The sequence below is a fragment of the Vulpes lagopus genome, chromosome 18, assembly GCF_018345385.1.
Source record: "Vulpes lagopus strain Blue_001 chromosome 18, ASM1834538v1, whole genome shotgun sequence".
Taxonomy (NCBI): domain Eukaryota; kingdom Metazoa; phylum Chordata; class Mammalia; order Carnivora; family Canidae; genus Vulpes; species Vulpes lagopus.
The window spans coordinates 43741144-43753404 of record NC_054841.1 but is presented as its reverse complement, the minus strand read 5'-3'; the positions used below and the strand labels follow the sequence as shown (position 1 = coordinate 43753404).

Genomic DNA, 12261 nt, shown 5'->3' with positions numbered 1-12261 from the left:
GAGAACATACACTGTTTGTCCTTTTATTTAAATTCCAGTTAGTGAACACACAGTATATTATTAATTTCAGGTGTACCTATATCGATTCAACAATTCCATATTCATCCAGTGCTTACCATGACAAATGCATTCCTTAATCCCTATCACCTATTTCACCCATCTCCCAGGCCACTTCCCTAGACCAACTGGCCTTGATGTTATGGTTTAAAGTAAAAAACAAAACAAAACAAAAAAACAGTAGGACGCCAAACTTAACTTTCTTCATGACCTGTACCTTGAACCAGTCTGCTGCTTGTTGATCTGTGGCCACATTCACCCACTGAACTTATCCCATATTGCTTCTCTTATATGGACCTCTGGCTTCCCTCCTCTACTATAATTCATATTTGACACTCAGATTGTGTAGTTTCTGGACAATCCAGTAGACACTTGATCCAGTAAACAATCCTGGAAGGCCCCATAGTTTCCTACAGCACAGGCCCAAGGATCTCAGACCCAACTAAGCAGGTAGAGAGGGGGAGATAAGCTCTTTTTCAAACGAACATCCAGTGATCTGAGAGTGAAGCCCATGCCGAAGGCTATCATCTTAAATAGCTCTTTCTTTCAAAGTTTATTTGAAGGAGGCACTCTGAGGAAAAGCTCATTTCCTTAAAACATCAAAGAACTAAAAAACCAAAAGATGATAGATTTTTCTGGAGACAGACTGAGAAGTGTATAAATAAAATTCTGCGAAGTTTACAAATAAATACTACAAAGAGTTCATTTCTGCTACAGTTGTCCACCACTCTCAATATTACATTTAGCTAACTTAATTTTCCATGGATAAATTTTATTCAAAGTTAAATTTCACTTAATAGGTCATCTGAGTAAACAGTTTCAAGTGTTTTTTGCCAAAAAACAATGTTTCCCGGCTCTAGATGAAATCGGCAGTGTCAGGCTAAGAAAACAACCTTAAAAATTTGCAGAGGACTGGAATAGTTGCTGAAAAATTAGAGCCCAGAGCTTAGTCTCTTTCCTACAGTTCTGGAGGCAAAAAAAATTTACCAATTTCCACCAAAACCATGTCTTGTAAGGGCAAGAGAAGAATGCCATTTTTTAAAAATCCAAAATATTGCAAAACACACATCTTTAAAGTGGCAGCTATCATATGAAGAGTGTGTCATTTCATGTTGTCATACCAACCAAAGACAGCACTGACCCTATAATGGGCACCCTGCATCCTCACCCCTGGCTGGGGGTTCTGGGCACCTGGTTTTCAGAGGAAGGAAAAGAGAGAGGGAGATGGGGCAGAGGAGAATAGGAAAGGGGAAAGAGGGTCGGTCCAATGAGGGGTGAGGTATGACATGGAATTTTGCAAATGCAAAAAAATTATTCAGGAAAGAGGAGCAGGGAATCTTGGAGTGGAGGTTTTCATGAAAATTAATCTCTCTTTTGAAGTGTTGTGGAACTACTGGATTTGTCCAGTAGAAGGAGTAGTAAGGATGAACTAGTTGCAGGTCAAGTTGACAGATGAGGAAGCTGACGTCTGAGAGGCAAACCAGCCCCCTATCCTGCACAGAGGATACAACCAGGATGGAGGTCACTGAATCTCCAGGATCTGAATATACTTACTCTAATGGCTCCCAAAGCCAGGGGTTCCAAGGACACAGTCTGAGAAGCTCAGTGACATCACAGGTAGCACCAGGTGTACCTTATGACAAGAGCCCAGTTAACTCCTGCCTATGACCCTGGTACCATTACCCTCATGGCCATGGCACATGCTGGCACCCCAAATGCTCGGGTCCCCAAGTAAGTAATCACCCCCTCTGAGCACAGAGGGAACCCCAATGCATCATCTTTGGAAGTAGACTCTTGCTCTGCTGACATCATCACAAAGCAGAAGGGAAACTGGTCCAGAAACCACATGGCTCACTTCCTAGACCATACACTTAAGACTTTTGAGAGTAGACGCCACTGCATTCAACCAGGACAAGCAATATTCACTGCCTACAGGGCTGCTCTGACCTCTTAAGGCTATTCTCTGGCAATTGAGCCCTGGCTCAGTCCAGTTTAGTTCTGCCCTCTCAGTACGTTAAAGGTAGGGAAGATGAATATTACTGAATTTAAATTCCAAATCCTGACCTTATGAGTGCTTTAGCTCTCAACATTTTTGCGTAAAGTATCTGTTCCTTGCAGACAGAGAAGCAGACTCCCAACAGCATTCTGGAAAGAGCACCAAGGCTACCGGGGGTCATGTGTGTGTGTGGTCGTGTTTTGACCATATTCTTGTAGAAAGAGAGCATTCCTCAGAGGTGCTGTGCTCATTACCGTGGTGAGACCTTTCAAGTTCGTCTGTATTAGAAAATAGTGCTTGAACCTCTCAGCCCAGCTTCCTGACTGCTCAGACCCGGGCCACCTGAGGACATGGCCTATTGACAGAACCAGATGGATTGAGTGTGCCCAGTCCTGTGAGGAGGGGCTGGAGAAGGCAGTTCCACAACCTACCTGTAATAGACAGCAGCAGTGAGAAATTCATGAGTGAGCTCTAACTATAGAACTACCACACAAGGGCACTAGGCTGGTCATACTTTATTACTTCATTACCAATTCTCACAGCAGTCATGAAAGATCAGAATGATTATCTCAATTTTTCACAGATGCAGACAGAGGCTCAGAGAGCCTATTTTGCCCAAGCCCACAGCTTCTAAGCTGGGAGTGAAATCCAGGTGAGGGTGACCTCAAAACACAGGAAGAGATGGGACTCTCAAAATCTACATGCCCGCTTTATATCTTTGAGGTGTTGGCAATTAAACTGGAGAGATGGGAGGTATGTCCAAAGATACATGGAAGTTCTAGACCTGTCTGTTCATAGAACTTTCTATGATGATAGAAATGTTCTATGATCTGTGCTCTCCAATATGGTAGCCATGAGCCACATACAGCTATTAGGTATTTGACATGTAACCAGTGCAGGTGCGAATCTGAACTTTTAATCTATTTAATTTGAATTAATTTGAATTTAAGTCGCCACTGAGTGTCCATATTGGACAGCACAGTTAGAGACATTTTGTATCAAAAACATTTGGCAAACAAAATGGTCACAGCAGTTTGGTGTGGTCAAAGCAGGCTTGGTGAACAACAGAGACTCCAGGCAGGCCCTTGATGTGTCAGAACTTAAAAAAGACCCCCTCCTGTTTGGGACACTATCACCTTCCTTGTAGCATCTGGCTCAGAGTCAAGGGCCTCAGAAATCAAGTCCAGTTCCCATAGCCTGCAAACAAATCAAGAATGTTTCTTCTGGGTCTTTATTTTTTCTGGACTAGCCCTAAGCAGCATTATGAGCTCTTATTCACTCCTTCTGCTGCCTTCTAGAAGCCCTCCCTCCCCTCTCCCCCTATGCCTTCCCTGCCAACACCAGTAGGTGCTGGGCTTGTGTTCTTTTTAAAAACCTGAACATCTTCCTTTCTATCTGGAAGCTGAGTCATTTCCTCTCTTGCAATGGCTTTTAATGTGCTTTATTCTTTTATACCTGTCATTCTGAGAAAGACACTTCTTGGTACAGTGAGCAATGCCACTCACAGAGACAGCATCACCTCCCCCAACACTCATCTCCCAACAGGGAACAGCATGGTGGCTAAACTCAACCTGAATTCAACCAGTCACTGTCCAGTGTGTGACTCCGTTCTTTCTCATTCCAAAGGTATACCAAAGGTAACGACTGGACTCCCTAATGCTGTATTTCCTGACTTCTGATATCTCACTCACCATCTGTCTTTTAGTTATAGGAGGATGTTGAAAAATATTTGGCTACACAACCAGATCAGCAACCAGGGCTCTTGGCGCATCTCTCTACAAAGGACTCTGTGTGCTCAATGTGGTGCTCAAACCCATCACACCCATTTTGGCTTCTAGCTCATGTTGCAGTCATGTGCTTCACTAACCTTAAAGAGTGTTTCTTCAAAGCATTTAATAATAGGCACCATGACCCCTGAATTCTCCAGCTTGAGGAACATAGATTATGTAGCATTGTGGGTTCTTGTGGGTTTGGGGGGGTAGGCGGCGCTGGTAATCTATTTTTAATTCTCTCCAGCTCTGCTTGGGAATAGACTGTTAAAATTCTCAGTATGCTGGTAAAGGATACCTTTACCCACCTTCCTCCCCAAAAAAAGTAGACACAGAACTTCACAGAGCACCTTCTGTTTTCAAAGGTCTAAGGTTCCTTGGGCTGCAATGAAGACTGTTTCTATCTTTCCAGCATGACCCTAAAAATGAATACTGGCCTTTGGATGTGAGATCAACACATGGTTGAGCTGCTCACCCCTCAGAGCGGGCACACATAGGGCCCAAGTCCCCACCACACACGGAAGGTAAGCCCCAGAGAGCCAAGCAGTCCAAGTCAGGGTTGGCAAAGCAGAGCCACAGGCCAATACCTCCCAGTGCCTGTTCTGTACAGTCTGTGAGCTAAGGATGATTTTTAAGTGTATAAAGGACTGTAAAAGGTGTTTTAAAAAAAACTATAGACATGGTATATGTCCTACAAAGGCTAAAATTTTTATTGTCTGGCCATTTGTGAGACAAGGTTGCTGAGCTCTGGTCTAAACTAGCAAGACCCTCATCCCTGCAGAAGGTGCTCGCCATTTCCTGAGACTTGGTGAGCTAGTTGGTACAATTCCAAGCCCCTTCACTCCTTTTCTGTTTGCTTTCCTTTTAAGTTTAATATACTGTAGATAAAATGTACCCTATATTTCTGAGGAAAGACATGACATATCAAATATAACAACTAAGAAATGAGTTTTCACTTCTCCCAAGAAGACCAACAACATAGGTAAGGAGGTAAGGTAAGGAGGTTTAACCCATATGTCTTTACTGAGATAGACACAAGGCTGTAGGTAAGGGGTCATGTTGACAAGGTCAACATAGGTAAGGGGTTCAACCCCTATGTCTTTACTGAGACAGACACAAGGCTCCTGCTTAAAAACCAGCCAGAGTTGGTTCTAGGGATCAAAGCAAAGATGGCCACAGAACAACCTCACCCAGTATGCTCCGGACTTAGTTTCCCACTTGAGAGAGCACCAGCCTCCACAATTGATATCAGCACAGAGTCAGGAGGATCAGTGACTTTGACTTACCTTTTCACCCCTGTCCTAGAAAAAGAATATAAAGGTAGAATCACACCTGAATTGTCCCCAGGAATGTCACCTTTTGGTTTCTTAGATGCCTGCCCTAACCGTCCCTAAGATCTCTCTGGATGAGAACTCCAAGGGAAGGCATGGCATCCAGCTCTTCCTTAGCCACAGCAGAGAAAACAGCAGCCACTGCCCACAGCACAGCTGTTCCCATTACCTGGTTCTGTGCAGTTCTTGCTGCTCCGGGGTCCTGCATCTTCTGAAGTCAGAGTGTCATTCACCTGCATTAACTTCCTCCCCACCGTCCATTGTCTGTCTTCCCCTAGGAGGTCCATGAAGTCAAGGTCTGGGGAGAAAAAGATCACAACCGCACATCACTAACAGCCGGGGTTTAGCCTTTACCGATGCTGGATGTCCGGTGCCCTAATTAGCCATCATTTGCTCAATGGTGAGCCTATTACCCACCTCCCACCCCCAACCCTGGAACTTATCATTATACTCCATCCACACTACTTCTAACTGCCTGAGGGCTTCCACTGACTGCTGGATCCTACTGGGCCCAACAGATGCTACCCTCAGCCATGGACTGGGAGGAAGTGGTGCAGAATCACCTCACCGCCCCAGTGGGATGACTATGAGGTGTGTATTCTAAACTGGATCACAGAGTTCTCTCCACTGGGATTAAGCTCCAATTGTCTACAGTGTAACTTTCCTGATAAAGCTACAATTTATGACCTGCTGTCCTTCCCTGCCTTAATTCCTCACTCCCAGGAACATGCCGATAAATGTTTAACAACTAACTCTCCGGGCCAGAGGTTCCAAACTAGGTTCCTAGTTTGGAACCTCTGGCCAACTTCCATACTATAAATACTCTCATCATGGCTAATTTCAATATGACCAACGTGACCTCACTGAACACAGATTTGGGAAGAGATGGGCAAAGTTAGGTCCATTAAGTCAGCATGACTCTCTCTGGCCTACCAGCATCTACTCTTCCCAGATAAACCTCCCACAACTGCACACTTTCTCAGGCTCTGCTTCTGGAGGGTTGCCCCAGCTAGGACACCATGTCAACATCCCTAGAGTCTGGGCCAGCGAATGCCACATAACAGGACTTTCATAAACAAGAGATGAAAGCACAACAGTGAACACATCAAATCACTGAATGCAGGCTAATGGTGCTGGGGTCTCCCGCTGAGATGACTGGAGGGCCTGACATGCCAGGAGAAGGAACAGAAGATGAAGGATACATTGGAGGGAAGAATCAAGTATGTTCCATTAAGGACTTGTTGAGCTTGAAGTATCTGCAAAGCACAGAAAGGGAGGTGAGCTGCCTGCATGTGTACAGAAGGAGACACCTCAGGAGAGTGGGCAAAGCTACAGTCAGCACCAGGAGAGTCAGAGGCAAACAGGGAAGAATATGAAGCATGATGCATGGGGTCTTCTGGAAGTGAAGAAGGGACTGAGGAGAAGAGAAGAAGTCTGTGGAGAACTCAATATTCTGTCAGATAGCAAAGAAGATAAAAGAATTCAGCAGTGGCTAATGAAAGAAAGGGAAATAGGATGGGAAATGGCCTAAGGCAAGGTCAGTGGAAAGGGAATTTAAAGAGTGGCCAGTGGCCTTGACCCCTATGGACAAATCGAGTAAGATGAAGGCAAAGAAACACTAGAGCTAGACATGAGACGGCCACTGGGAGGTAGAGACAGCAAGCGAAGATGGTCCTTCTGGTGACTTAGCCACCATCTTACTAAAGTAAGATGTGGCATGAGGCAAGGGACGCCCCTTGAGTGCCCAGACTTGCAGTGGCCAGACAGTGGATCTAAGTACAAGATAAGGGCCTAATTCAGGGGCCAAGTGGTCTTCATAAAAGGCCAAAGAGTGCACCCCACCCAGCCACATCAGTGTGGTGTTCTGAAACAGGCAATGAGGAGCTGAATGTCATCATACTCATTCCTCTATTTCCACAGTGACTTTAGGTTCCCAAATGATTCCACCTTCATGATTGGATTTGAACCTCATGACACTGCTTGGGAAAGCAGGAGGATGCAGGGATGTTGTCCACTTTGTCCGCTGTTGTCTCTCTAACACCAAATCACTCAGAGGAGGTGCTCAGTAAGTATGTGTTGAAATAACTATTCCCGCTTTGGGGATGGATAAAGTAGGACTCATGGAAGTTTCTGGAAGTCACAATGTTTGTAGGCATCTCACCTAAGCCATAGGACACAGGTAAAAGCAGCAATTCACGCACTGCAGTCTTCCTCAATCAAAGGGAATCTGCTCTCAGATATTAAATTATCAACATATTTCACTACAACTTATACATATTAGCCAGAACAGATATTCTAGGCATATTCACAAAAAAAATGTAGAATGCTCCACATTCTACATCTAAATCTAAATATAGATTCTGAAAGGCAAAAGCCTACATGATGGCCACATACATCAGTTCAGCCACAACTGAGAGGACAATACCAAAGACAATTCAAGGTGAAAGCAAGGCATTCGTGTCATTATCTGGTTCACCCCCATAATTAATTCTTAGGATTAAGAATGGAGAAAAAGCAGAGAAAAATGTTTCAAAAAGTTATGAAGAAACAGTAAGTTCAGTGGCCTGAAAATCCAACAAGCAGCCCTGAAATGTGAATACAGTCCCGTATTGTCACAAATTATCTATAAGCATGGAGAAAGACATCCCATTTGTCTCAGGCTGGGTTTCTACAGCAGCCCCTGAAATGCGGATTTAAACACAGATGTTTCCTATGGTGGGTGGGGGTGGTCCCAGCAAGCTCATGTAGGGGAACAGGAAAATAGGATGGGGAACCGGGAGCCAGCCAACAGGTGGTACACTTCGAACCAGTCGCTAAAATGTAAACTAGAGCTTGACTCCCCTGGAAAGCTCTGGGGGTCAGGGTAGACAAGTATCTTATTAGCCACTGGAGGTGAGGAAACTTAGGTAGGTATCCACCTACTCCTGGTCTCCCACGGGTTGAAGGCAATTCCCAGGGGACATGAATTCCCTGGCACATCTAACCTGCCACTTACGTGTCTGAGGTGGGCTCTAGCACCCAGTAAAAGGCGTTAGACAATGAGACACAGGTGCTAAAAGTTGAACGGTGCCCATGAGCGCTAAAGAGGCAAGAATGAGGAGATACGGGAAGAGCATGATCCAAAGATAGAGTGGCTATGGACCAATCGATTGGCCACTCTGCTGTTCTCATAATCTGGGTCAAAGAAAAGTGCTTGGTGGTACTGCAATCCGAATGTTTAGGAAGATTCCAAAGATTTGCAAAGAAGCAAGTGTCCCTTCCAATGACTTCCAAAGTTCTTTCTTAAGCCAAGTTTCCATGGTTCTCTAATTCTGAAAGAAAAGCTGATACCAATTAAGAGATGTAAAAGTAAAGCCAGCTATTGTAGCAGAAAATTAGAGGATTTTTTTTTTACATAATGATTCAATATCTTCAGGCATTAGAGACTATTAAGGTGGCACCTCCAGATTCCAAAACCTACAAATTTTTATCTTAACAAAAATATATTTGACCACTAACCATGGATCTGCTAATGCAGAGACCAGAGTCTGAGAAAATCAGAGTGATGACAGCAAGCATTGCATTCACTTCCTTCCCACAGAGAACCAAGTATGACAATATTATACTCCATTCCATTTGTCCTCACAAAATCCTGGTAAGGGAGGAAGGGGCAGTTGGTGCTAGACTTACAGTTGGAGCGAATAAGTCACAGGAGAAGAAACTGGCCTAAAATCAGAGCCAATCCATAGCCAGCCACATCAACTACCATTTAATAGCTGTCATGGCTTCCATTTACTGAATGTCTATCACGTGCAAAGAACTTTCTGTTCCATTCATGTTTCGTTTTAACAGCAGCCTTATTTTGTTTTTTGTTTTTTGTTTTTTTAAGATTTTATCTATTTATTCATGAAAGACACAGAGAGAGAAAGGCAGAGACGTAGGCAGAAGGAGAAGCAAGCTCCAGGCAGGGAGCCTGACATGGGACTGGATCCTGAGACTGCGGATTATGCCCTGAGCCAGGGGCAGGTACTCAACCGCTGAGCTACCCAGGCATCCCAGCAGCCTTATTTAACTATCAGCCGCATTTTCAAATAAGGAAACCAAAGAAAGAGGAGGTTAAAAGGTCCCACAGCAGGCAACGAGGGGCAGAATGGGGATGTGAACCCAGGTCTGGTGATCCTGAAGAGGATGAAGTGTACCTGCTTGCAGCATTCAGCTACTGCAAGGCAGATCAACAATGCGGCCTGCACCTTCTTCCAGGTTAGGGGTGAAGATAGGCTCCCTAAACTGCATGAAGCCACCACCAACAGAAAAGAGAATGGTTCCCCAAACCCCAGTGAACATGGGGCGCCCCACTTGGTGTGGCTGGCTGGTTTATAGCTGAAGCCAGGCCTGTGGGTCAGGAGCTGGAGGGTTCTATTGTTGAATTCAGGACTAGGGGGGCAGAGGGTGGCCCCGGGGTGGGAAGGGGGTAGGCAGAGGGCGCTGGAAGAGGCACCCACACTGGCTTTCTCACTGCACTCCCTTCTCATCTCCAGCTTGCTTGCGCTTCTCTGCTCCAGCAGAGGCTGCTCCACAAAACTGCACTTGAGCAATGTCAACAAAAACACTTGGCGCCTGTCCACCACATTCTTGGCTCCTACTCTGCCAGGCCCTGGAAGCTGCATGTTGGCCTAATTAGTCGGGGGGCGGGGGGCGGAAGGGGGCGCGTGAGGAGGGAGGCAGGAGGCTCACAGGTCCTGTGTCACCAGCAGAGGCAGCCTGGAGGACCGCGGGCTCTGAGAAGGGGGGACAGGCTCAGACTGTGGCAATCCGGCCGGGGAGCCTGCCGAAAGGGGAAGACGTTCTCAACCCGAGACTCAAGCCACATTGCACTAAGGAAGGAAAGAAGTGGAGGCTGGGTGCCAAGTTTCCATTACAGAGCTGTGTGTTCACCCTCTTCTGCTCTTACCACCTCCCCCGCTACCGCCTCTCTCTCTCTTTCTCTCTGCACCCCCCTCTTCCTCCCTGGGATGGGGTCTTGGAGAACTCAAAGTTTTCACAAATCAAGAATGGATTTCCCCGGGTGCCCCACATCCCGGCATTCCCCCTAAGATGGACACGCTTTCTCCTATGTGTACCCTGATCCCACACGGCTTCCATCCTTTCCAAATACTGGCCTTGGGTCCCTTGGAGAGGGGGCCTGTCTGCTCTCTGAGGGGGGGACTCCCGCAGACACACAGACAGGCAACAGATGGGAGGGGTCTGCTGTAGCAGCATCACGACTGTCCCGTGTGCCCCTTGCCTAGGCACCAAGCCACTCCGAGCTCTCATGGGGCGTTTCCACTGTCTCACTGCTGTTGCTGATGGCATTGGAGGTCAAGCGGGGAATTAAGCCCAGATCTGACTCCAAAGCCCAGAGCATCTCACCTGGTCCCAGGAGCTCCGGGAGCCCAGGGGACACGGCTTCAAGGGGTCAGCAGGCTCCCTCTGAGAGGCTGTGTTAACTCTCCCTTCCCTGAAAACTGGAATACTGCATTTCTTCTTGAACACTGGATGGGGAGAGCCACCACTCTGAAACACCCAGAGGATCAGGGCAAGAGCGCCCTCATTTGCAGATGAAGAAACTGAGTCTGGAATGCCTAATGCAACATTGAAGAAATAACCTCCAGAAAGTTCACTGAACAGAGAACAAGAGACGGAGCCGATGGCCACAGTGGCTGGCTCTGGCTCTCCAGGCTGGCTCAGCGCTCCTCACCATGGCTATAAATACCCCACCCTGCAGTTTACACAGCTGTCTCCACTCTCCGCGCCCTGGGTCTTCACCCCAGGGTTGGAGGTCAGGTTTGCATAAGCCCACAGCCAGCAGACCGCCTTCTGCACACTCGGTGAGTGGGGGCGAATGTGCCAGCCCCCAGCAGCATCATCCACATGGCCCCCTTCCTGACCCCAGTCCCAGAGTCTTTCGAGGGTGAGCCCAGTGGTTCTCACCCTCTGGGGGTGAAGAGGAAGAAAAGAAGGCGCCACCTTCTGCACATGGATTTTCACATGGATCTTCCAGCTTAAAGAAGAGTGTGTCTCTGCACTGTTCTTGGTCCTTGGAAAGGAACACAAACCGCGGGGAGGTTGCGAGCTCTCCAAAACCACCAGCAGAGGAAGAAGCCAGAGGCTGAATGGGCTGTGCACCGGGTCCTCTCCACTGCCTCAAAGCTTCCAGAAAGGCAGAGAAGAGCAGATACAAGCACCTCGTTGCTGCAGGGAGACCACATACTATTTAAACTCTGCCCTACGACCCAGCAATTGCACTGTTGGGAATTTACCCCAAAGATACAGATGCAATGAAACGCCAGGACCCCTGCACCCCGATGTTTCTAGCAGCAATGTCCACAATAGCCAAACTGTGGAAGGAGCCTCGGTGTCCATCGAAAGATGAATGGATAAAGAAGCTGTGGTCTATGTATACAATGGAATATTACTCAGCCATTAGAAACGACAAATACCCACCATTTGCTTCGACGTGGATGGAACTGGAGGGTATTATGCTGAGTGAAGTAAGTCAATCGGAGAAGGACAAACATTATATGTTCTCATTCATTTGGGGAATATAAATAATAGTGAAAGGGAATATAAGGGAAGGGAGAAGAAGTGTGTGGGAAATATCAGAAAGGGAGACAGAACATGAAGACTCCTAACTCTGGGAAACGAACTAGGGGTGGTGGAAAGGGAGGAGGGCAGGGGGTGGGGGTGAATGGGTGACGGGCACTGAGGGGGGCACTTGACGGGATGAGCACTGGGTGTTATTCTGTATGTTGGCAAATTGAACACCAATAAAAAATAAATTTATTATAAAAAATAAAAAATAAACTCCTCGTCTCTCTAGCTGCTTACACACGCTGTCTGGTGGGTGGGGGACTTTGAAAACCTGGTGCACTGGGTCAAATTCTCCCCTCTCCTGCGCTCCAACCATGCATGGCAAGTTGTAGCTTTCACACTGAATTAAAACCTCCCAGCACCGAGGCACAACACCTTTACAAGAGTTGAAGCCTAGAAGGTACCTCTCCTGGGCCTCCCTTTCACTCAGAGGGGAAGAGGAGCCCCAAACCACCTGCCACGCCAACATGGGCACTGCCGCTGATGCCCTGTCCTCTGG

At 46.8% G+C, this 12261-nt stretch overlaps 1 protein-coding gene across 1 annotated transcript in view; it reads right to left on the bottom strand.

Annotated features, from left to right (window-relative positions):
• The window catches only part of SLC24A3 (solute carrier family 24 member 3), a 482065-nt gene that overhangs the window by 412302 nt on the left and 57502 nt on the right, over positions 1-12261 (bottom strand). Inside the window, exon 2 of the mRNA XM_041732814.1 lies at positions 5323-5451. Coding sequence (XP_041588748.1) covers positions 5323-5451 — 129 coding nt within the window. The remainder of the gene's footprint in view (positions 1-5322; positions 5452-12261) is intronic.